General features: G+C 57.5%; 1 protein-coding gene across 20 annotated transcripts in view; it reads right to left on the reverse strand.

Moving 5' to 3' along the window:
- Positions 1-24,373, reverse strand: part of ESYT3 (extended synaptotagmin 3) — an 85,161-nt gene extending 60,788 nt beyond the window's left edge. For 12 of the 20 annotated variants that reach the window (XR_006741126.1, XR_006741128.1, XR_006741129.1 and 9 more), the window contains exons 1-7: positions 23,856-24,372; positions 10,215-10,256; positions 7,019-7,153; positions 3,697-3,773; positions 2,244-2,310; positions 822-911; positions 402-457 (exon numbers count right to left, since the gene is read on the reverse strand). Coding sequence is in view for 10 of the 20 variants with exons in the window: in XM_036431307.2 (XP_036287200.1) it covers positions 402-457; positions 822-911; positions 2,244-2,310; positions 3,697-3,773; positions 7,019-7,153; positions 10,215-10,256; positions 23,856-24,254 (866 nt within the window). In the remaining 10 variants the exon portion in view is untranslated. Of the gene's footprint in view, positions 1-401; positions 458-821; positions 912-2,243; positions 2,311-3,696; positions 3,774-7,018; positions 7,154-10,214; positions 10,257-23,855 lie in introns of all 20 variants that reach the window. The other 8 variants (XR_006741133.1, XR_006741132.1, XR_006741134.1 and 5 more) reach the window with 5 other exon arrangements.
- Positions 24,374-25,028: the final 655 nt, after the last annotated feature.

A 25,028-nucleotide genomic window follows, 5' to 3' on the forward strand; every position in this document is an offset into this window, starting at 1 on the left:
CCCTGAATTCAGGGGCTCACCTTATTTCTAACATGTGCTCCACTTTCACTGAGGAAGAGCCCAGAGAGGTGAAGCAATTTGTCTAAAGTCACAGCTGCTAACCAACTGCGCCAGGAGCCTCATTAGCCCCCACGCCTCCTCTAGGACATCCCATCGGATCAGAGCCGCTCTCCCACGTGTGTGTGTGTGTGTGTTCTGAGGACAGTGCCTGCCCACAGAGGCCAAACAATGCTGTCAGCCTCCCACTCCCACCCTCCGTGTCCCCCAGAGGGCAGGGAGCTGGGTGCTTGCCCCGCTCCTCACACAGGGAGCCGGGAGGGCGGGCAACCACTGTGCACCGGCCCTGAGCTCAGCCCCAGGACCCCTGCCCGGCTCCGCTGGCGGCTCTCACGGGCACTTACTTGATTCCCGGTGCGTCCAGCAGGTTGGTCAGGCCAGTCCAGTTGATCTGCAGGTGCTGCAGGCAGAGGGGCTGTTAGTCTGGAAGGAGCCAGAAGCCCAGGACTGAGAGCCCTCTGCCAAGCACCCACGCCCCCTGGAGAGCCCAGCCTGCTGAGGGCGCCGGCTCCGGCGGGCCGGGCTGTCGGGCCTGCTGCTTTCCTGCCTGGGTTATGCAGCGTGGCCAGCGCCCAGGCCCTGGGGGGCCCTGCAGCTTCCCTGAGCGGCGCCTGGTCTCGGGGAGAGCGAGTCGGGCGCCTCCGGCTGCGGTCCATTTCACAGGACGGGCATGTGGAGAGCCGGTCTAGGGGGCTTAGGCATCCGTTCGTGGTTCAGGCCCAGCGCCTGGGGCTGGCAGGCCGGCCTGGCGTCCGGGGGCTCACCGGCTTCTGCAGGAAGAACACGGTCACGGCCCCCACGAAGGGCTTGTCCACCAGGAGGGGGTCCAGGATGATCCGCAGCGTGCCCTGCAGCTGGACGGCACCGCGGGCTCCGTGAGGGACTCTCCCCTCTGCCTGCCGTCCCCCCTCCGCCCAGCCTGCCGTCCCCCCTCCGCCCTCGCCTGCCGTCCCCCCTCCGCCCAGCCTGCCGTCCCCCCTCCACCCAGCCTGCCGTCCCCCCTCCGCCCAGCCTGCCGTCCCCCCTCCGCCCTCGCCTGCCGTCCCCCCTCCGCCCAGCCTGCCGTCCCCCCTCCGCCCTCGCCTGCCGTCCCCCCTCCGCCCTCGCCTGCCGTCCCCCCTCCGCCCACGCCTGCCGTCCCCCCTCCGCCCTCGCCTGCCGTCCCCCCCCGCCCAGCCTGCCGTCCCCCCCCCCCCCACGCCTGCCGTCCCCCCTCCGCCCACGCCTGCCGTCCCCCCTCCGCCCTCGCCTGCCGTCCCCCCTCCGCCCAGCCTGCCGTCTCCCCGATGCCCACGCCTGCCGTCCCCCCTCCGCCCACGCCTGTCGTCTCCCCGATGCCCACGCCATACTCGTCAGGACCGCCTGCTGTCACCGCAGGGCCACACCCACAAACAGAAACCTGCCACCTCTGGCTAGCTCCCCAGGGGCCATGAGCTGGCCCCCACCGCCTTCCCGGGGGGCGCTGGGCTGAGGGCCTGCAGCCTCGTCCACATCCCAGGCCGGCCTGCCAGCGAGGCCCAGGCATGGCTCCCTCAGCTCCTCTCCCCCTCCTCCTTCTCTCCCTCCTCCTCCTCCTCCTCCTCCTCCTCCTCCTCCTCCTCCTCCTCCTCCTCCATCTGTCCGTTTCCAAGCACGGGGTCTGCATCACCCCATCCCCAGGGCCCCAGCCTCCCTGAGCCGCGGAAGTCTCTCAGACAGGGACAGGCTCAGGGCTGAGGGCTCTGGGGCTGAGCTGCAGGCTGGGGGCCCAGCAGTCACTTCCTGGCCGTGTGACCTGGGGCTTGGAACTCTTCCGTCATTACCAGCCTGTGTGGTGTCACCACCCCCTTTTTTTAATTATCTATTTATTTATTTTTAAGTATATTTTATTGATTTTTTACAGAGAGGAAGGGAGAGAGATAGAGAGCTAGGAACATCGATGAGAGAGAAACATCAACCAGCTGCCTCCTGCACACTCCCTACCGGGGATGTGCCCGCAACCAAGGTACATGCCCCTGACCGGAATCGAACCTGGGACCCCTCAGTCCGCAGACCGACGCTCTATCCACTGAGCCAAACCGGTTTTGGCTCACCACCCCCTTTGGCAGCCTGCTCCAGGATGAGCCTGTGTTTTCCCTGGCTTAACCCCCACCCCCACCCCTTCCCCTGGGACAGGAGTGGGGGCAGCACCATCGGGCCCCACTCACCTGGATCCCGTTCACACCAGCCTGTATCTTCTGCAGCTCCACGCTGATCTCGCAGTCCCCGATGTAGCTGAAAGGGGCGGGAGAGGAAGGTCGGGAAGAGGAAGGTGGGAAACCAGCCCGGGCCCTGCCTCACCCGGATAGGGTCTCCCTCCTGGCTCTGACAGACATTGACCCAGGCCCCTGCACCCAGGCTCCATGCACATCCCCAGCTCTGCCCGTGATGACCGTGACTCTGAGCATCACCTGGTCCCATGACACCCAGGGAGGTGAAGGAGGGGAACACAGGGCCCACCCCTCTGCCACTGCTCTGCTCCTGCCGCCCTCTGCCAGGTCTCTTCCCCACGGACAGGGCAGCCAACTGCCTGCAGCCAGCCCTCCCCCGGGTGGTGGCTGGGGTGGGGGAGGGAAAGGCAGTGCTCTCAGGAGCCGAGTCCTGCCGGTGGCTCCTGCCAAGTGCTGGGCACAGGGCACTCAGAACGGGGGGGAGTGCCTCTGAGGCTAAAGGCCGAGACCCTGTGACAGGACTGGAGCGATGCGGTGGCCACCCAGTATCTGCAGGGCACAGGCAGCGGAGCTAGAGCCCTGGAAGGGCCAGGGTAAGCCTGGGGACTCGGAGGCTGAGCAGGAAGCTGGGTGGGGAAGCCAGGCGACCCTCACAGGCCCTGGCTATCACACAAGGCTCCGCAGCAGTGCCCTGGGGCCAGATCCCAGCACACGTGAGAGCAGCCCCCAACTGGGGATGGGATTCCCAGAGCCGACTCTGTCCTCAGTGCCAGCCTCTGGGACAAGGTCAGGAAATACAAGGCACTGAGAAGGAACGGCAACATTCTGGGGCCTTGGGAGTTAGTCCTGGGTCCTTTAACACATAATTCCGATCTCACCACCTCCAGGAAGACTTCCTGGGTTCAATCTCCCTTCTCACCGACCCAAGGCCTGTTGCAAACCTCATTCAGAAACGGAGCCCTTGCCCAGCCCACTCAGCGAGTCACTCGTGTGTCTCTGCCTCCTTCCGTTTTCAGAGGAGCCACAGGGCCCAGATCTCCTGCTGGCGTCTCGTGGGGGCCTCACCCCACGCCCCAGCATCTTGTCACCTGTGCTCCCTCTTGCAACATCCTCAGTGAGGCAGCTGCTCGGACCCTCGAGGTCAGACCTGGCCCCAGCCCCTAGCCTAGGAAAGCTCAGCTCCTGGCCTTGGCACCCAGAACACGCCTGGTGCCTGGTCTGCTGGAGGAGCCAGGCCTGGGCTGAGGGGTCCGAGGGCGGAGGCTCCCTGGACCATCCCTTCTGCTGAAACTTCCCCATCCCGAGCTCCAGCCCGGGGCAGCTCGGGGGGGAGGGGGGTAATATCTGCTCTGAGGGGCAAATCAGAGCGTCTACACGCCACCCCATCTGCACACCGGCTGCTCCCACAGAACGTGCCCCGGACCCACGCCGCCCCAGGCAGGAGCCTCACCAGATCTGCAGGTCCAGGACCACCTGCCTCCGGTTGTGCTTGCTGGTGTGCGCCTTGACGCCGTTGACCCGGGGGCACTGGAAGAGAGGGGGCGAGGTCGGCGGGGGGCATGCGGCAGGGTGGCCGCCGCCCGCCTGGCGCCGGGTACTGTCCACAGTGACCAGCACGACCTCTGCGCTCCGAAGGCATCACCGCAGGAACCCACGCCGCGGTCCCACCGGCCTCAGTCACCCCGGTACTCCCCTCCCCGGAATGTGCCCCTCGTTTCTCTCCCCTCCACACAGTCACTGCGCTCCCAGCTGCACCCGGCGCCGGGCTGGGAGAAGGTGGAAAGCGAGGTGGCCAGGCCTGGCCTCCCAGCCCGCAGCCCGCAGCCCGCAGCCCCCGCCCCCAGCCCTCAGCCCCCAGCCCCCATCCCCCAGCCCTCAGCCCGCAGCCCCCGCCCCCAGCCCCAGCCCCCAGTCCACAGCCCACAGCCCCCAGTCCACAGCCCCAGCCCCCAGCCCCAGCCCACAGCCCCCAGCCCCCAGCCCCAGCCCCCATTCCATAGCCCCAGCCCCCAGCCCCAGCCCACAGCCCCATTCCACAGCCCCCAGCCCCCAGCCCCCATTCCACAGCCCCCAGCCCCAGCCCCCAGCCCCCAGTCCACAGCCCCCAGCCCCCAGTCCACAGCCCCCAGCCCCCAGCCCCCAGTCCACAGCCCCCAGCCCCCAGTCCACAGCCCTCAGCCCCCAGTCCACAGCCCCCAGCCCCCAGCCCACAGCCCACAGCCCCCAGCCCCAACCCCACAGCCCACAGCCCCAACCCCCCAGCCCTCAGCCCTCAGCCCTCAGCCCCAGTCCTCAGCCCCCAGCCCCAGCCCTCAGCCCCAGCCCCCAGCCCCCAGCCCCCAGCCCTCAGCCCTCAGCCCCAGTCCTCAGCCCCCAGCCCCAGCCCCAGCCCCAGCCCTCAGCCCTCAGCCCTCACCCCCAGCCCCCAGCCCCCAGCCCCAGCCCTCAACCCTCAACCCCCAGCCCTCAGCCCCCAGCCCCCGCCCTCAGCCCCCAGCCCCCGCCCCCAGCCCAGTGAGGAGACGGCGGGGAGGGAGGGAGGTGCAGCCTGCGCTGCCACGTGGGCATCTGGGGATGGCGGGGGCACCTCCTGACCCGGCGTGGGGCGGGCAGAGGGGAGCCAAGGCTTCCTGGAGGGGCGTCTGAGCAGTTCGGGCAGAGGAGGAGGCAGCGGCTCCTCAGGGCAAAGGAAGCTGCAGGGTCAGTGATCTCACCCTAGTGATCAGAGCCCCACGCCAGGCCGAGGGCTGGGCTCCCAGGCCACCTCTCTCCCCTGTGAGGGCACTGAGGAAGGCCTGGTTATCATTCAGCAAGAATCGAAAATAACCTTCATCTGCATGTGAGTGACGCACACACTGAAGTGGACAGGGGTGAGCCTCACTAATGCCTGGAATTCTGTGTGAAACGTGCGTTCGAAAAGACGAGGGTCAGGGCACGGGTATGAGCTGATGCAGCACAGCGCAAGGCTCAGTGTGGCGTCCAGATGGTTCTCTCAAACTTTTGTTTTTGAGAAGTTTCACAATTAAAACATTAAAGAAAAATGTGATCAGACTTAGAGGAAACATTTCATCCTCTCTTTGTTCTCCTGGAAAGTGATGTCTACAGAGGCGTTGTCACATGAGAAGGTTATCAGAGTACGGAGCCAAAAATGCAGGAGAGAAAAAAGTATCATCGGGGCCTGTTGGGCAGTTAATGAAAATGATCATGTGGTTTTTCCAGTCTTGGATAAGTGTGAAATGTCAAATGTGTAGAAGTTGCTGTGACTTATTTTCTCAATCTCATATTTATTTAATATTCATTTTTTTTGCCCTCATTTCACATTCTTGTCCTTTAAGGGAGCTCCCAGAATTGTCGAAGCATCAGGCCCTCAGCCCCTGGCTCTACCATGGCCTCCAGACCGGAACAGTCAGTGGAGGGGAGGGGGGAGGGCGGTGACATAAGTGACTTCCCACAGCCTGCTGCTCCCAGGTGGTCGGTGTGAAAGCTCAGCAGCCCCAGGACCCCATCTGCAGAGCGAGTCCTGAGGAATTGCCCTCCTGAGACCCACCGCAGAGAGGAAGGAGAGCCGGCCTGTGAGCATCCCTCTGCTGGCAGGCTGCCCCAGCCCAGGGCTCACAGCAGGGGAGGGCAAGGCTGGGCCTGGCCCCTGGCGTGCTCTCCGGTGTTTAAGCTCTGCCACTCACACAGCCATGCAGAGTGCGCCGAGGCCAGACCGGGTCACGCCTCACAACCACCTCAGAAGCAGGTCCTTTCCTTACGGATGAGGAAACACGCTCAGAGAGGTCACGTCACTGACCCAAGGTCCTCACAGCACAGAGCGGAGTTGGGCACGGACACAGGAATGGAGGAGCTGTAAACACTCAAGGGCATGACGGAAGGGCTGAGGTGAGTGCCCTGGTCCTGGCCGAGCCCAGGCGGGTCACTCCGTGAGCCCCCAAATGGAGAGGGGTTGGGGGAGAAGCCAGGTCGGGAAAGAGACGGGAAGGGAAGAGCTTTGAATACCAGGAGCCAGGTATTTCTCCTGCGGGGCTGGGGCATCTAGTCAGCCTGTAGGCCCCTGGCCAGGTTCCCCTGAGGTGATAAAAAGTAGCCTCAGGCCTTGTTCGGTTCGGATTCCGGTCAAGGGCATGTTCCTTGGTTGCGGGCATATCCCCAATAGAGGATGTGCAAGAGGCAGCTGGTCGATGTTTCTCTCTCATCAATGTTTCTCTCTATCCTTCTCCCTTCCTCCTCTGTAAAAAATCAATAAAAAATATATATATTTTTTAAAAAAGCATCATTCTCAGGATCAGCCACCTCTAGGCCTGTGCCTGCTGCCAGCAGGCGGCGCTCTCCAGCAGTGCCACATCCCACAGGCACACCAGGCTATTGGCCTGACTGAGCAGGCTCTGCTCTCAACACAGCCGTCTGCAGGCTGCCGGGCTCTCCGCCTGCAGAATTCTTCAAATGCCAGCTCAGCTACCTCCCCTCTGGGCAGCCTTCCCCGCCTGCCACCGCCCCACCCCTGCATCCACGCATTCCTGCACCCCTGCACAAACTGCCACGCACACTGCCACGTCCTCATCCGCCTGTGCGTGCATCTGCCTCCACAACAGGACAAGCACCTTCCTGAGGGCGGGGCCGCAGCCACACCCACCTCCGCCTGCGGCGGATGCCTCGCACACGGCCATGCTCGGAATGAACAAATGAACCAGTGGGATCCCTCGGGCCGGCCGTGACCGGGGCAGGGGGCAGAGCCTCGGCCCAGGCTGGCCGCCCCCAGCCGCACTGACCTTCCGTCCGAAGTCGAGCTTGGTGAAGGTGAAGGTCCGCAGGTGGACGCTCTTCTCCCGGATCTTGGGCTCGAGTTTCTCCCGGAACTTGTTTTCCATGATTAAGCTCAGGTAGGGCCAGATCTGGGCGATGACCTGTGGGGATGGGACGGGAAGAGGCCCTCAGTGGTCAGGGCTGTGTCCCCCACCCCAGACCCACAGCTGCCTGAACTGACATTTGCAGGCCTTGGAGCACGGCCATCTCCCGCCTAATCCCAGCCCTCACTGAAAAGCTAACCTGGAATTTCACTTCCAAAATTTAACAACATTTTATATGTTAAAATTTTATTTTGACCACTGGTTAGACGTGAGTGGGGGTGGGGGTGGGGTTGGAATGGGGATTGAGGACAAATATGTGATACCTTAATTAATAAATTAATTAAAAATGGATATTATAGTTTTATGCCACACAAACTTGTGTAATAAACTCCGAGAAGATTTTAAAAAATTCTATTTCAAATATATGCCTATAAGGGCCACAGGATCCTCTGCACTGCCCATCTGCCCGCCCAGCCGGCCGTCTGCCCGCCACACAGGGCTAACTACAGCAGTGGCTCTTGCTCTCGTGTAGACAGCAGGCCCCCAAGATCTGGCGCTGTGTGCAGAACAGCCCGACACAGACAGTCCTTCACCACACCGAACGAAGTCCTTCCGTCCTGCGCTAACACACCCGCTATCTGATCTTCCCTGTGGGATAAGTAAGGAGCAGCAGGCCTGGAGTTTAAGGGGAAAACACCACAGAAGAGAAACCAATTGTCTCCTGTGGACATAGGCTTTTTCTAGCCGTCAGAACAGGCTGCCTCCTCCGGCCGGTTTCTCTGCAGAGTGACCACGGCGGGTCTGGGCGCCCGCGCGGGGCCGGGGAGGGGAAGGCACGGAGACGGGCCTGGTGCCGCAGGCTCCTCTCCCTTCCCTCAGGCTCCGGCCTCAGTTTACAGAGGGGGCTCCCCAGCCGGGAGCGGGAGGCTCGCCCCTCTCCCAGGGGCCTCCCAGGGGCTGGTCCCGCCTTCCCGTCTCGCTGCGCTGTCACTTGCCAATGGCCTCCTGAGCACTAGGCTCTGTGGGACGCACTGGTGCGCGTCAAAGCAAGAAGATACCATGCATGCGGGGCCTGGGAACACACAAGCACACAGAAACACACTACGGGGCGGGGGGGGGGGCCCACACAGGACATGGTGTGTCCCAGAGGCCCTGGGCCCGCACTGACCCACGGAGATCTGCTCCCTCCCGCTAAAGCAGCAAACTGCTTCCTCCACATTTCACCCAGAGGCCGAGAACAGGTGTTTTTAATATTTTCATTGCCGAAACCGGTTTGGCTCCGTGGTAAAGGGTCGGTCTGCGGACTGAAAGGTCCCAGGTTCGATTCCGGTCAGGTGCATGTACATTGGTTGCGGGCACATCCCCGGTAGGGGTGTGCAAGAGGCAGCTGGTTGATGTTTCTCTCTCATCGACGTTTCTAGATCTCTATCCCTCTCTCCTCCTCTCTGTAAAAAATCAATAAAATATATTTAAAAAAAAAAATATATATATATATATATATATATATATATATATATATATTTATTTATTTCAGAGAGGAAGGGAGAGGGAAGGAGAGGGAGAGAAACCTCAGTGATGAGAGAGAACCATTGATCGGCTGCCTCTTGTACACCTCCTACTGGGGATGGAGCCTGCAGCCCGGGCATGTGCCCTGACTGGGAACTGAACAGTGGCCTCCTGGTTCATAGGTCAACGCTCAACCACTGAGCCGTGCTGGCCAGGCAGAGAAGCTTTTGATCCACTCGGCAAAGACATTTGGGGTAATACGAGAATAGCAACCTTAGATCAAACACAATCGGCCGGGCCCTATGTGGTTTGGCTCAGTGGACAGAGCATCAGCCTGCGAACGAAAAGGGTTCTGGTTCGATCCCAGTCAAGGGCATGTACCTTGGTTGCAGGCTCCTCCCTGGCCTGGTGGGGGCGTGTGCAGGAGGCAACCGATCCATGTGTTTTTCTCACATGGATGTTTCTTTTTGTCTTTCCCTCTCTCTTCCTTTCTCCCTAACATTTTCCCAAGGGAAAAATATCCTCAGGTGAGAATTAACAAAAAACACCCAAACAAAAAACAAAACACAATCCGAACGCTTTTTTTCTATTTAACCTAAGTCATTCCTATCCAGAACAGAGGCGAGGTTTGTGTTCAAGTGTCCAGGGGGACTGCACGAGCCTTTACAGCGAGGGGCAGCTCTGGGCAGGGCCCGGAGGAACGAGTCTGCTTTCTCACTGCAAGGGGAGGGGCCGGACCCGGGGCATCTGAGCAGCCACACCTGTGAGGACAGCCATCCTGGCACCCAGGAAGCCAGGCACCGTGGGGCACTAATTACCTCACTAATCCTCGCACCAGCGCTCTGGCAGGGACCATAATCGCTCCCCTGCACGGAGGAGGGAGCCGGCTCTGAGACGCCGGGCAACCTGCCCGGTCGCCGGGCCAGTGCTGGCGGGTCTGGGCTGGGAGCCAGGCCAAGGCCAAGGCCAGAGGCAGCTGTGGAATCAGCCCCCTCCGCTCCCAGGCAGCATCTCTGGGCCGGGGCCGCTGGAGGCTGCACCTTCCTTCCTTCCTTCCTTCCTTCCTTCCTTCCTTCCTTCCTTCCTTTCTAAAATATATTTTATTGATTTTTACAGAGAGGAAGAGAGAGGGATAGAGAGTTAGAAACATCGATGAGAGAGAATCATCCATCAACTTCCTCTTGCACACCCCTCACTGGGGATGTACCCACAACCAGGGTACATACCCTTGACCGGGACCGAACCTTGACCGGGACCTTTCAGTCCGCAGGCCAACGCTCTATCCACTGAGCCAGACCGGTTTCAGCGAGGCTGCACTTTTCTGTCTACACTCTGTATTTCCTGACGTTTGTGCTGCACCATGCATTAACTGCACAGGAAAAAGCATGTGTTTTTCATAGGAAAGAGAGCCATTGGTGATGAGAAGAACCGGGAGGGAGGTAAGGGCTAAGGGGAGAGACGGGAGGAGGCCACCCACCACGCCAGGGCAGGAAGGGCCTGGGCCCACATGCTGCCCTCCCCCTGCCCCATCCCTGCAGGTCCCTCAGCAGAGGGAGGCGGCGGGAGGCCCTGGAGTGAGGTCAGCCCCACGCACGGTGCCCCCAGGCCTTACCTTGTTGGCCCACTCGACCCGCTCCACGTCCGGAAAGTGGATCTAGAAGAAAGAAGGCCCGAGGGGAAGTTAGACTCGAGAGCTGCAGGCTCCTGGCACCAGACGGGCTGCCGGGGCCAGCCGGGCCGAGCCGGGGGCAGGTCCCCTCCGGGCGCTGAGCGCACTGGGCGCCCGGCCATTGACTCAGCGGCCCTGCCCTCAGGGAGCAGCCGGCCGGCGGGGCCCACGCTGGGCTGTGACACTGACCGGGCACCAGACACCAGCTCCGCCAGCTCCGGCCTGGGGTGCCCTCCCGGGTGGCTGTGGGGATCCTCCTACCCCTCCCTCCCCCCCCCGGGGCTCACAGGCTGGAACCCGCTCCTTCTCTTGGGCACACAAGGCCCACCTCCTGGTGGAAGCCAGCAGCCCCCGCCGGAGCCTCTCCCTGGATAACACGGGGTTTGCTCCTGGCACCATATTCCTGTGAATGGCACAGTGCTCGGCAGAAAAACTAGGATGTGTAGCTAAGCAAAAGGGAACGTATTTTATCAGGGAACGCCACCAGTGGCGGCGGCCGGCCGTGGGCGGGTGGATACGCTTCCTCCAGTCTTTCCCAGAAGCAGTTTTCACAGATACGGAGGTCACACTGAGCCCCACAATGTGAGGGTGCAGACTCTGCAGGTCCCTGGTGCCCATTCGAAAAGCCAGAAAGGGCATCCTGCTGCTGGTTACATCGGCAAGCAGGGGGTGGGGCTGCCGAGGGGGACCCTCCTCCGTGTCCAGAAGCCCCAGCTGAGCCCCACCCCACCCCAGGAAAGAGGGCCCTCAGGCGGGGCGGGGGTGCAGGGTGGGGGGGGGGTCTCCTGGTCACAGTCCAGCCAGTGCCTGCTGCTGAGTCCTGCCCGTCCGGAGAGGGAGGTCCCCAGGACGCAGTGAAATCCTGCTGGCTAACGGTTCCCTGCCATGAAGAGAAGGAGGGCGCTTCACACCCTCCCCTGGGGTTTCTGGGATGGACGGAGGGCAAAGAGTGTGTGGGGCAGCTGGTACAAAGCAGATGGATAACATGGCCACCGCTAGCGCCATGCCCCGAGTGCAAGGCAGCTCAGAGAGATCCACTGGGCCCGGACCTCCCCGGCGGAGAAAGGGCTGGTCCTTCCCATCAGCTCGAGGCTCACTGCCCGGGGACGGAGCAGAGCTGTCCCTGCAGCCCTCGCACCCAGCACACACCCTCCAGGCCCCAGGGTGCCCTCCAGGCCCAGGCCCAGGCCTCTGAGACCACTATCCCGGGGAGAGCCACTCCCCAGGGGCCGGATCCCTGGAATTCTCACGGACACAGGGACACCGTTTTCAGCTTGTGAGGTCCCAGGGGCCCGGCCCTGAGGCTCAGGGGCTGAAGGAACGCTTCCTGGCTCCCGGGAGGAGCGCTGGCCCAGGCCCCAGGAACAGAGGGGGGTGACGGGGAAGGGGGTGGCAGGGCTGGGGCCCGGCCCCCCAGTCCCGCTGGAGAGAAGCAGCCGCTCACCACCCATGCCCGCAGCTGCCCGGAGCAGGCCCCGCTGGGTACTGGGGAGTGCCCCTACCACACGGCCAGCACTGACGTAGACATGCCTGCTCGCGCGCTCTGGGGGCCCCAGCCAGTACCCGGGCCTCACCCCCCAGCACATCCCCCGTCTGAAGTAGTCGCCTTGACCTCTTCTGCCCCGGCCCAGGCCTGCACATCCCATTCCCAGGGGCTGAAGCACACTTCCCTGTTCGCCTTTAATTGCCCCGTTCATCACCCTCCCAGACTCCACTTCCTCCCGGCGGCCCTCCCGGCCTCAGGCGGGGGTGAGTGTCCTGTGGCGTGTCTGCCGACTCCCCCGCAGCGTTAGCACACGCTGGCGCTGCCCGGTCTCCCTGCCTCCTGCCGGGACTGGAAGTGCCAGTGGGCTGACTCAGCCTCCATCCCATTAGGGCCTGCCCTGGGCATGCCAATGTCTTCATGCATATTTGTGGAATGAATGAATGAATGAATGAATGCAATGTGCTTGGCCTTCAAGGAGCTCCCAGGCAAGTGAAGGAAGCAGGCAATCCACAGACCATTCCAGGGCGGGGTCAGAGCCGAGGGGGCGGGCGGAGGGGGCATCGCAGAGGAGAGCTTGGTGACAGCTGGGCTCTCCCTGGCACCTCCAGGCTGGACCCCTTACGCTCCTCCCACCCTAACCACAGCACTTCCCACTCACCCCGCCCCAGGCAGATGTGTACCCCTTCCTCCCCGGGCGGCCCTGAGCAGCTCTCCTCTCCTGGACCCGGAGGAGGTGGTCCAGGCTGGCCACGCGTGGGAGCGGGTCAGACAGAGGCTGCCGAGCCGCCCCACACGGGCTGAATCAGGGCGGCAGGGCGGGGCCTCCCCTTTATCTTTAACAAGCTCCGGGCATGACTCTGGGGTTCAGCAGGGGCGACGGGGAGGTGCCCCTGGCCAGCCCATCTCTTGCTTCAGCGTGACCCACACTCACCCCGACGGGGAGGGCGGCCACGGGAGGCCCAGGGCCGCACCGATGACCTGGGCCTGGTGTCTCCGGGCCGCCCAGGCCTGCGCTGGAGGCTTCTCGCTAAGACATCCCTCCAGACAGCGAGCCTGAACCCCCAGGCAGAGCAGCAACTCAGACCAAGAAAAGAAGAGACTGTCAGTTCTTTTGAGTGCCAACTTCAATCTCACTACAGACTGATTCATTTGCCTCTCCGCATAACCATTATGGCTTGTCTCAGTTTAGGTTCTTACAAGGGTATTTCTTGGATCACATGATCTCACACATCTAGAGGAAATGATGAACAACATAGACTGATGAACAAAAACAGACCCAAAAGAAAGAGAAGAGCAATCAGACTCTCAAACCTCAGAGGGAAAGTAGGGGAGGGTGGGGATAAGGGGAAGAGATCAACCAAAGGACTTGTGTGCATGCATGTGGGCCTGGCCAGTGGCCATGGACAACAGGGGGTGGGGGCATATGATGGGAATGGGGGGATGAGGACAATTATGTGATACCATAATCAATAAAAAATTTTTAAAAATTAAAAAAAAAAAAAAGGAGAGACCGTCAGGTCCTGCCTCAGGCATCCTGAAGGCCCTCCTCAGCCCCTCAGCACCTGCCATCCCTCCCCAGGGGCCACACAGCAGCAGGCCGTCTTCCCGGTGCCCCCGACAAGTCTGGCCCAGGGGATGGAATGAAGAGACTGGCATTTATGGGGCGGCTCCTCGTACCCAGCACTCAGCCCGACGTAGACAAATTACTCCGTTTTCCATTCTCATCGGTCTTTTGGGGATCTTTCCCTACTTCTAATTCTTAACTACTCTGTTTTTATCTATGGGCTTCATATTTTAGCTGTTGCACTTAGTCCGGGATTTTTAAATAGTGGGTGCGATAGGCTTATCATTTCATTTCTCTTTCCACTCTAAGGCAATTTTCTAACATCACAAACTAAAAATTAAAAAAGCCGAAACCGGTTTAGCTCAGTGGATAGAGCGTCGGCCTGCAAACTGAAGGGTCCCAGGTTCGATTCCAGTCAAGGGCATGTACCTTGGTTGCGGGCACAGCTGGTCAATGTACCTTGGTTGCAGGAGGCAGCTGGTCAATGATTCTCTCTCATTGATGTTTCTAACTCTCTATTTTTTAAAATTTCTTTAAAAAGGCCACTTTTCTCCTGACTTGTGAGGCTACGTCCCTCCTGAGTCGTGTGCATTCTCACGCGTGGCTGAACTTGGTGCTGGACTTAGCCTGGTCTGTCCCTGCACCGTCACCATTCCGCTGTAATCTCTCTGGCTCTGCAGTACCACCGGGGGAGGGTGAAGCCCCCCTTTTTGCTTTTCTTTTTTAGGCCGATTCAGAACATGGCAGGTATTTATACTTCCATGGGAACCTTAGCATCATCTTATCCGTGTGTCTGTCTGTCTCTCTCTCTCTCTCTCTCTCTCTCTCTCTCTCTCTCTCTATATATATATATATATATATATATATATATATATATATATAGATTGCTCTATTTTTTAATTTATAAATTTGTAATAGAACTGACATCTTTTCAATATTAAGTCTGCATCCATGACGAGAGTATTTCCCTTTATTAATTCACATGGCTGTATTCACATAGGGTCACAAACTGCGTTCTATTAAAGTCCTGGGCATATTTTGTTAGCTGGCCTTGACGGTGTGACAGTTATTAGAAATTTCATTCCTAATGGGCTACTTGGTTGAAATCTGTTATGAGTTCTAATCACTCACTGATTCTCAGAGGCTATCTACATTCATTGATAATCTCCAAATAATAACTCCTGTTGTTCTTTGCTCCCGGCCCTTATCTTTACTATTTGTTTCTCTTGTGTGACTAGCAGGGTGGTAGCGAGCACCGCTATCCTGACCCTGGCCTCAACGGGAACTTTCTAACACGTTGCAGGCCCGCAGTTCCATTGCTAGCTTCACCCAGTGGGCAGAGTACAAAAAACGTTTTATATAAATATTAAAGGCACGCTTTCCTAAAGAGAAAATAAACAAATGGGACTACATCAAAATAAAAAGCTTTCTTACAGCAAAAGAAACCATCAACAAAACAACAAGAAAGCCCATGGTGTGGGAGAACATATTTGCAAATAACACCACTGATAAAGGTTTAATCTCCAACATCTACAGACAGCTGATACAACTAAATAAAAAAAAAGATGAATGATCCAATTAAGAAATGGGGAATGGACCTAAATAGAATATTTTCAAAAGAAGACAGAAAGAAGGCCAAAAGGCACATGAAAACATGCTCAAAGTCACTAATTATCTGAGAGATGCAAATCAAAACAACAATGCAGTACCACCTCACACCTGTCAGAATGGCCAACATCAACAAATCAACAAATGACAAGTGTTGGCAAGGTTGTGGAGAAAAAGGAACCCTCGTGCACTGCTGGTGAGAATGCAGACTGGTGCAACCACTGTGGAGAACAGTGTGGAGTTTCCTCAAAAAACTGAAAATGGAACTCCCATTTGGCCCAGTAATCCCACTCCTAGGAATATATCCCAAGAAACTAGAAACACCAATCAGAAAGGATATATGCACCCCTATGTTCATAGCAGCACAATCTACAATAGCCAGAATTTGGAAACAGCCTAGGTGCCCATCAGCAGATGATTGGATCCAAAAACTATGGTACATCTACACCACATGTGTCAAACACAAGGCCCGCGGGCCAAATCCGTCCCGCCAGGCCTTGCAATGTGGCCCGCACCGCGCTGTCATCACTGCACTCCGCTGCGTTTCCATCACAATGACAGTTTATGACTGTTCAGTAAACCATTCGGCCCGCGATTTAGGCTGGATTTTAGATTTTGGCCCCTTCTCTGATTGAGTTCGACACCCCTAATCTACACAATGGAATACTATGCTGCCATAAAAAAGAAGGAATTCTCATCATTTGCAGCAACCTGGATGGAATTGGAGAGCATCATGCTGAGTGAAATAAGCCAATCAATGAAAGAGAAACACCACATGACCTCACTCATTTATGGATAATAAAGAACATTATAAACTGATGAACCAAAAGATAGATATAGAGACAGTAAAACAACAAGCAGACTGTCAATTTACAGTGGGGAGGGGAGGGAGATCTGGGGGAGATAATAGATCAACCGAAGGACTTGTATACATGCATATAAGTACAACCACTGGACATAAAACTCTGGGGATGGAGGGTATGTATGGGAGGGAGGGAGGGGGGCAAAAAAAAATCAATAAAATATATTAAAATAAATAAATAAAATAAATAAATATTAAAGGCACGCTTTAAAATTCAACACTCAGCCGAAACCGGTTTGGCTCAGTGGATAGAGCGTCGGCCTGCAGACTGAAGATGATTCTCTCTCATCGATGTTTCTAACTCTCTATCCCTCTCTCTTCCTCTCTGTAAAAAATCAATAAAATATATTTTTAAAAAAACAAAAAGGCCCACGTTTTACATAAATATTAAAGGCATACTTTAAAATTAAACACCCATTGCATTTTGGAGTTATTACATTTTCTTACAAGCTAATATCTTTTTAAAGAATTCTCATGATTGGTCACAAGCCTTAGAACAGAAGAGAGAATTCTCATGACCCGTCTGCAAGGTGTTAAACATGATTTTTCTGAATATTTTCAGAGGATAGCCTCTGCCAGGAGGAGGAAGTTCTCAAATCCTCCACTCCCGAGAGCTTCATTGTTTAAAGGCACTGAGCCCCATTCAATATTTCCTCATATCTACTGAGATACGTTCTTTTTCCCTTTTGTTCACTAACGCGGGCAACCTCACTGACATTTCTCTCTAAAGCAGAACCATCTCAAGTTCATGGGTTAACCCCCCTTTTCCTAATATATTTATTTAGTCAGCTGATAGTTCACTGAGGTTTTATACACTCAGGATTTGAAGTGATACCTAAAAGTTTTGTTCTTGTTCAGTTCATACCTGGTTTTGGTATAAAGATTTTACAATAAATCGGAAAATGAGGGAGATAGCTTTTTCCTCATCTTTCTCTTTTCTGCAACAGCTTGTAACTATAAAAGCTACCTGACCCATGAAGGTTAGGATATCTTACCTAGAAAACCACCTTAGCCTGAGGGGGTGGTACGTTACCTTTCCCTCTTTCATGGTTAGCGATGTGTTCAAGGTCTCCTTCTCTCTTACGTGGTAATTGTGGCCTTTACATTTTTTTTTTTATAAGTGTGTCCCATCTAGGTTTTCAAATGTATTGATATATAGTTGTTTATAATATTTTATTATTTGAAATCTGTATTGTTATGTCTGTATTTATTCCTTTTTCACTCCATACTGCTTTCATTTTTTTTCTTTATCATTATCAAACTTTGACAAATATTTTGCCTATTGTATTCATCTTTTCAGAAAACTAACTTTTGTTGTTAATTTTCTGTCCCCTTTTTCTTTAAATTTTCTATTTTCATCCTTATCTTTTTTATTTCCTTCCTTCCTTCTTATTTGATCTAAATCTCACTTTGTGGAGTGTATGACTATCTGACCACTCTGCTTGTACACTGAGAACTAACGCAAATTAATACTGAATGTAAACTGTAATTTGAAAATTAAAACCGTTGCTTTTCTATGTTCTTAGAGTAGAACTCTATGAATCTTAGAGTGGAATAATTTGTTATAATTCTCCTAAAATGTTTGACATAATGGTTTGTTTTTCTTTTATTATTTCCTCTTAAATGATTTTTTAAAGTAGTAATGCTTTTAGAAATCTACACATGAGATTTCTACAGCAATCCATTCATTATTGGTTTTCTTTGTTGTGTTTTTCTGTTTTTGTTTTAAAATATATTTTATTGATTTTTGTACAGAAAGGAAGGGAAAGAGATAGTTAGAAACATCAATGAGAGAGAGTCATCGATCGGCTGCCTCTTGCACACCCCCCACTGGGGATATGCCTGCAACCAAGGCACATGCCCTTGATCGGAATCGAACCCGGGGCCCTTCAGTCCCCAAGCCGACGCTCTATCCATTGGGCCATTATTGTTTTCTAATTTCTTTGTGGCCTGGACAGTCCGTAGGGTGACAATTCATTGGAATATATTGATAATGCCCTTGTGGTTTAGTGCGTGATTAATTCCTATGACTGTCCCATGTGTGATCAAGTTAGTAATCATGTCTTTTTAATATTCTTTATTCTTGTTTCCGCTTTGTCTACTTTATCTTTCATTTTCAAAGTGGAATGTATGAAAACTTTCAAATCCAACTATTGATTTATCTCCTCCGTGCAGTTTTTCAGTTGTTGGTTTATATTTCAGGTTTATAATATACAAAATACATGGCCATGATTATATATTCTTAGTTATGGCTACTCTTATGAGACTACTAGAGGCCTGGTGCACAAAATTCGTGCGGGGGAGAGAGGGAGTGTTCTCTCAGACTTGCTTGAACACCCTCTCAAAATCTGGGATCCCTCAGGGGTTATTCCTCTCACAATCTGAGACTGCTGGCTCCTAACCACTCACCTGCTTGCCTCATCACCCCTAACCACTCTGCCTGCCTGCCTAATCACCCCTAACCACTCTGCTTGCCTGCCTGATCACCCCTAACCACTCTGCCTCTGCCTGCCTGATCGCCCCTAACTGCCTCTGCCTCGGCCCCTGCAGCTTCATCTGGAAGAACGTCCAGAATGACATCCGGAAGGTCATTCAGCTGTCCAGTCTAAGTAGCATATTGCACTTTTATTATTATAGAAAATAACATCTTTCTTTGTCTTTATGATATATTTGAGTTATACTGTCTTATCTACTATGAAAATTGCTTTCTTTGTTTCAAAGTTGCCCAGTATACCTTTCTCCAATCCTATTTTCAATCCTTTTGAGTTCCTGTTATCTCGTTATTTAATTCTCCCCTTTCCCTTATTAGATTATAAAAATTATTAAGTAAATGGAGCTAGAGCTGCCATTCCAGAGGAATGGCCTTGCACACCTTACACCTCAAACCTTTGGAATGTTAAAACAGGCAAAAACCGTCTTTGGACTTGGCCTAAGGCAACATCATGCCCCCAAAAACGGTTTGCAAAGGTAATAAGAAAGCAGACATTATGACTGTCGAACTGATGACTACCAGACTAATAAATAAAGTCCATTTATTAGTGTCCTGCTAGCCTATTCTTTTCACATTTGAAATTTAGCCGCTGTTAACCTCAGTTTTCTCATCCACAAGACGGGTTCAGCACTGCCCACTCTACAAGAATTCCTGAGAAAACGAAACGCGACTCAGAGAGTGCACGTAAGGTGCTCAGCGTCCTTCCTGGCTCAGACGCGGTCGCTTGCTGGAAGCTGCACAGACCCTGGAAGCACAGACCCTCTGACACCTTTGAGCTCAGGTACCTGCCAAGAACAAGGGCACCTGGCGGTGTGCCCACTGCTGCCTGGCCCACAGCCCAGCAAATTCTCCACTGGGTCTCTCGGTGCCTCCACCTCTGCACGTTGGGAGACCACCGAGACGGAGAGTAAAAAGTGGGGAGAGGCTGACACAGCAAAAGTTCGGTCACCTGGTTGAGGCCACAGAGGAAGGACGACCGTGGACTTGTTTCCCTGGCCTCTGCTGACCGGCTGAGGGAGCTGTGCCCTCAAAGGCGGCCAGACAGGAGGGCACAATGCCCGTGAACGCCCTGAGAAAGTCTGCCCCGGAGGGCGCTTCCCGGTGAGGAGCGGCAAAGGGGCCCGGTCAGGGCCTCTGTCCGTGTCTTCCCCTCACCAGGCCCCTGAAGGGAAGGCAGGAGGCAGGAGGCTCGCTCTCAGACTGAGCCCCAATGTCACTGAGCTTTTGCCCCAGGTCCCCAGGAGCTGGGAGTATCTGGGACCAGCTGGCGGGGGAACACCCACAGCACCAGGCAATGCAAAGGGCTAGATTGGGCAGTGGCTCTCAAACTTTTCTGCATAACCACCCCCTGGAGAGCTCAGAGACACACGGGCTCCTGGGTAGAGCCCCAGCAATGCTGTGTCGGAGGCCTGGCGCAGGGCCTGGAAACCTGCATCCTTAACAAGCTCCCAGGCGGTTCTGGTCCTGCAGGGCGGGAGTGTGGGAGATGAGTGAGCAGGGCTGCAGGCCGGAGGACCTGCTCAGGCCCTGGAGGAAGGTGGCTTCCTGATGGGGCTCCAAAGTCACAGCTGTCACTCCTGGGAGAACACCAACTTCTTACCCGTAACCTACCGACCTCAATTCTTTTTTTTCTTTCTTTTTTTTAAAATATATTTTATTGATTTTCTTACAGAGAGGAAGAGAGAGGGATAGAGAATTAGAAACATGATCAGCCGCCTCTTGCACACCCCCTACTGGGGATGTGCCTGCAACCAATGTACATGCCCTTGACCAGAATCAAACCTGGGACCTTTCAGTCCACAGGCCAACATCCACTGAGCCAAACCAGTTTTGGCCCGACCTCAATTCCTTTACAAAGGGATCATTATCATTTGCGCCACTAAAAGGGGAGGAAAGAGCGAGCAGGGAGGGGGAAAAAAACCCTAACATCATTATACCACTGAGCTCCAGGCACTGCCCTTCCCCCTCATAGCTGAGCCACTCCCACCTGAGGGCCACTTCCTCCGAGGAGGCTGCCTGGGCCCATGGGCCTGGGCCGGAGCCTCGCACTGCCACCTTGCAGACTCATCACCCTGAGTCAGGAAAGGCTGTTCTCAGGCTCTGAAGCCACCTAGCCCCGGGGTTCCTCACGGGCGGGGACCCTGTGTCACTCGTGTTGTGGGCCAGCCTGTGGCACGGGGCCTGGCATCCTGCAAGCCCTCGGCAGATGTTTGCCAACTGAGTAAAGGATGCCTTAGATCCCTGTGCTGGGCTTGGGGGTGGGGAGGCCCACCTTCTGCTCCTCTCTTGCCCAATCCTGGCCCGGGGCCTGGGAAGTCCATGAAGCATCGCTAAGACATGGGGCAGAGACCCTGGGGCGTGACTAAAACCTGCCTGCCTCCTGCTGCCTGCTGCCTGCCTCCTGAGGACGGGCCTGGTGACGCCAAGCCACATGAGTGACCTCACTGGCCTCGGGGGCCTCATGGGTAGAAGTCCCTCAGTTCCAAGTGGCCCCCAACCAGTCCTGATGTTCAAAACCAGCTTCCACGCGTGAGCTCCAAGAAGTGAGCTTTGAAACGCAATCTGAGAGTGCCCAGCCTGGCTCAGAGCTGTCATTGCATTTTCTTCCCCTCATTAACCAAAGTCTCAGCACCGGAGGGACAGGAGGGACCGTGAGAGCCTGGGCCCTGGAAAACCGGGGCTCCTCCCAAAGGAGGCACGCCCAACTCCCAGAGGAAAGCACTCAGCTTGGCTGTCTGCCTGGACGGCTGGCTGCGGGGCTTCCAGGAGCCCTCCCAGGGGCCCAGCATCGCAGGGATGCTGCCCTGAGCCTTGGGATGCTCACCTGTCAGCCGCCATCCACCAGGTGCACCCAATTGCGGGGGGGGGGGGGGGGGGGAGGTAGGCAGAAAGTTTGGGGAACAGGGTCCTCCGGGCAGGGGGCACCAGAGAAAAGCCAACTGGGGACGGATTCCTCATGGCAGGCTCCTAAGTCCTCATCGTGTCCCGAGAGAAGTCAGGGACCCAGAGAAGACAGGTCCCCAATGAACGAGCACAGACTCCAAGCCCAGACCTGCCACCAATCACATCGGCTCACCCACACCGGCAGCTGCACAGGGTGCACTGTGCCTGACAAGGCTGCCAATGGGCTGCCGTCGGCCTGCAGAGGAGCTAGCCCGGCAGGCCTGCGACCACAGACAGACAGACAGACAGAATGCTACGTTTTCTGACAGTGATTCCCTCTCTCCACCTGACCTCAGGCCCTCAGTCCCCAAACACCTCCCTCCTCACACCGGCCCACGTGGCAGCAGCAAAACAATATCAAACCCATCAGCCACCTGGGCACCGGGCAAGGACTCGAGAATAAGCATCATCGCACGCAGCTGCGAAGGGGCGGCTGCAGGAACCCAGGAGTGCGGCCTGCCCGGCTCCCTCCGGGACCCTGCCCCAGGCTGGGGCGGGGGTTAGGGTTAGAGCGGCAGCCAAGGTGCCCCAGGAGGGTCTTGAGGAGCCAGAGCATGGAGGAGGGACGCTGAGGGGCAGAGGGAAGTGGGTGCTGGAGCACCACGGCTGGAGTCCCTGCACCCACAGGCTGGGCCCAGCAGAGCCGGGCAGGCAGAGCCGGGACAGTCCCGTCCCCCCCTCCACCACCCCCCCCCCCCCGCACATCCCTCCTCCGGATCCACCCCTGCGGTCATCCTGCTCCGGGACACACACGTGCAGCTCAGACCCTTGGGGACACGTTTCCTACGAGGAAGGCAGGGTCAGGAGGCCCGGGAACTGAGAATGCAGTGCCAGCCCCACCAGCCCTCATTGCCGGCTCCGAACAGGCAGCTTCGGACACTCACCGCACACAGCCGCTGGGGGAACGCTCTCCAGGCTGCAGCCACATGGGGGTGCGCTGGATGCCACCCCACTGCTGTCACTCCGCTGTCCCCCAGGCCGCAGCCTGGCAGGGGGCTGACCCAGGCAGCTTTCCCTTCCTCCAAAAACAGCCCTAAAGCTGGGTGCGAGCAGCACTCACATGGCCCCCCGGCAGCCACTCCTGCCCAGGGGCTGAGCTGGGGAGGCCCGCCTGCTCTCTGCCTGAGCCCCGGCCACAGCCACAGGACAAGGGGGTCCCCAAGTTCTCCACTCACAGCCCTTCTCAGGCGGAAGCATCCCTTCCAGCTGTATCGTCCGTGGAAGGGACCCTGGGAGGCCCAGGGGGGCTGTCTGGGGTTCTCACAGGTGAGGACAAGGAGCCCCAACAGGGAGGACAACGTCTAAGATCACCCGGAGGCAGCAGCTGGCAGCCCTGTGGGGAGGGTCTGACAGGGCAGGAAAGGTGGCTGCAGTGAGAACTGAGCGCCAAGTCCCAGATGGCGGTGTGTGTGTGTGTGTGTGTGTGTGTGTGTGTGATGGTGTCTCTGCTCAGCCCCCCTGGCCTTGGCCCTGCCCCGCACAGGCGGGTGGAAGGCAGAGGAGGGAGCTTTCCAAGCAGTGCCCACGTGAGAGCAGCGGGCAGCCACGCACCCCCACCCCCCACGGGCTGCCCTGCGGGACCAGGTGAGGCCCAGGGTGGCAGCCACATCCGAGGCCGTGGAGACCCTCGGCTTTTCTTCAACCCCAGCTGCGGGCTGGCCGTGTTAATGTGATATCAAAGGGGGCCGTAAGCCATCCGCCAACTCCCATGCGAGGAAATCGGGTCTCAAGATGACAAGGCGGCCTGGTGCCCCCGGTGTAAGAGAGACACACCTGTGCTGGCATCGCGGGCCTTCCCAGAGCCTGTCTCCGTCCTCAGGAGGTAGAGGATGGAGAATATCGCAACTGCCAGGTTTTCCACGTTTCGCCCCTCCCCGCAGCTTGTAAACCTTCCTGCGGCGGGTCAAAAAGCCACATTTACACCCATTTGCATACACTTCACAGGTGATCACATTTACACCTATTTGCATACTCCTCACAGGTGATCAGACAGACCTGCTTCTCATCCTGGATTCCTAACCCCAGGAATGGGCGCCCAATGACCCAAATCCGAAGCCTCTCTGCCAGGCAGAGGGGGAGAGAAGCCCTGCCCCGGCCCCACCAGCCTCTCCCCTGCCCCTCTCTGCCCCCACCCCGCACAACCGTCTCTGGCCCTGCCTCCCCGCTCCGTCGGGACCAGCGCAGCGCCCTGCGTCCTGTCTTTGAATCACCAGGCGGGCCCGCTCCCTCCGGGGAACTCCGCAGAGGCCCGGGCGCCCTGGTTTTTCGGGGTGTGGCCCGCCCGTGGCCTCCCTCCCAGGCTCTGGGCCCTTCAATGACACCCAGGTTCCCTCTCCCAGCGCAGCCGCCGAACCAGCGGCGGAATGAGAATGAGAGGTGGGATGGGAACGTGGAGTGGGATGAGAACCAGAGGTGGGGTGGGAACGAGGGGCGGGAGGGGCACGGTCCCCGCCCCGCGGTCTCTGAGCCGGGCCCGTGGGGGACCAGGTGCGCGGGCCCCCTGGCTCCTGCCTCCCTCGGGTCCCCGCGTCCCCAGACTCTCCGCGCACCGCAGGTTCCCTCCGAGCCTCCAACCAAGGGCCACCCACCCCGACCTCCGACCCCGCCCGCCAGGTCCCGGGTCGGCTCACCCAGGCCGGCAGGTGCTGGCCCAGCAGCTCGCGGCTGATGAACTGGCGCTCGTTGTCCAGGAACTCGAAGGCGGCCGCCAGGCGCCCGAGCTTCCCGCGGCGGTTGCGGCGCCAGCAGCGCCAGAGCAGCGCGCCGAGCAGCAGCCAGGTGACGCTGAGGCCCAGGCAGCCGGCCAGGTAGGCGGGCGCCAGGCACAGCAGCACGCGCGCCGCGAAGCCGCACAGCTCGGGCAGCAGCCGGCCGGCCAGGCGCGGCTCCGGGCCGGGCGCGCGCGGCGGCTCCGGGGCGCCGGGGGCATCAGCGGGCGCGCCCGGGGCGCAGGGGGCATCAGCGGGCGCGCCCGGGGCACAGGGGGCATCAGCGGGCGCGCCCGGGGCGCAGGGGCTCTCCGCGGGCATCTGCCGCCGCCGTCTGGCTTTTCCCTGAAAGCTTCACTGGGGCTCCGGTCCGTGCGTGCCGACGCCCGGACACATGTGTCCTGCGCGAGGACCGGACTGCCTGTGGGACTGGCCGCGCCGTCGGGGCGCTCGGAGGAGCTCGCGGTTCCCAGCGGCCGGCTCGGCGCGGGGCCTGGGAGTGCGCGGCGGGCAGCGCCTCTCCGCCCCCAGCCCGGCCCCTCGAGGTTGGCTCCGCCTCCAGGGGCGGGGCCATGCGGTAGGGGGCGGGGTCAGGAGGTTGCCTGGGTGTAAAAATGATCTTTTTAAAAAATATATTTTATCGATTTTTTACAGAGAGGAAGAGAGAGGGATAGAGAGTTAGAAATATTAATGAGAAAGAAACATCGACCAGCTGCCTCTTCTTGCACACCCCCTACTGGAGATGTGCCCACAACCAAGGTGCATGCCCTTGACTGGAATCGAACCGGGACCTTTCAGTCCGCAGGCCAATGCTCTATCCACTGAGCCAAACCGGTTTCGGCTATATTTTATTTTTTGGAAAGGGCCTCCTCCAACATCCACATCCCGCCACGTCAGAGGCGGGTGCAGTTGCAACACCCATTGGAAAACCCTGGGTGGACCGGGTGCTGCCGCAGGCAGTGTATGACTCACCTGTGCACAGAGGGCTTGTCACAGGTAAACATCACCGAATGCCTGTCTCCTACACCCATCTCTCCACTCCGGTGCAGACTCTTGGCTGGGCACTCGAGGGCCTCCCTGCCCCAGCGTGGACCT

This window comes from Pipistrellus kuhlii, unplaced genomic scaffold, assembly GCF_014108245.1.
Source record: "Pipistrellus kuhlii isolate mPipKuh1 unplaced genomic scaffold, mPipKuh1.p scaffold_m20_p_11, whole genome shotgun sequence".
Taxonomy (NCBI): Eukaryota; Metazoa; Chordata; class Mammalia; order Chiroptera; family Vespertilionidae; genus Pipistrellus; species Pipistrellus kuhlii.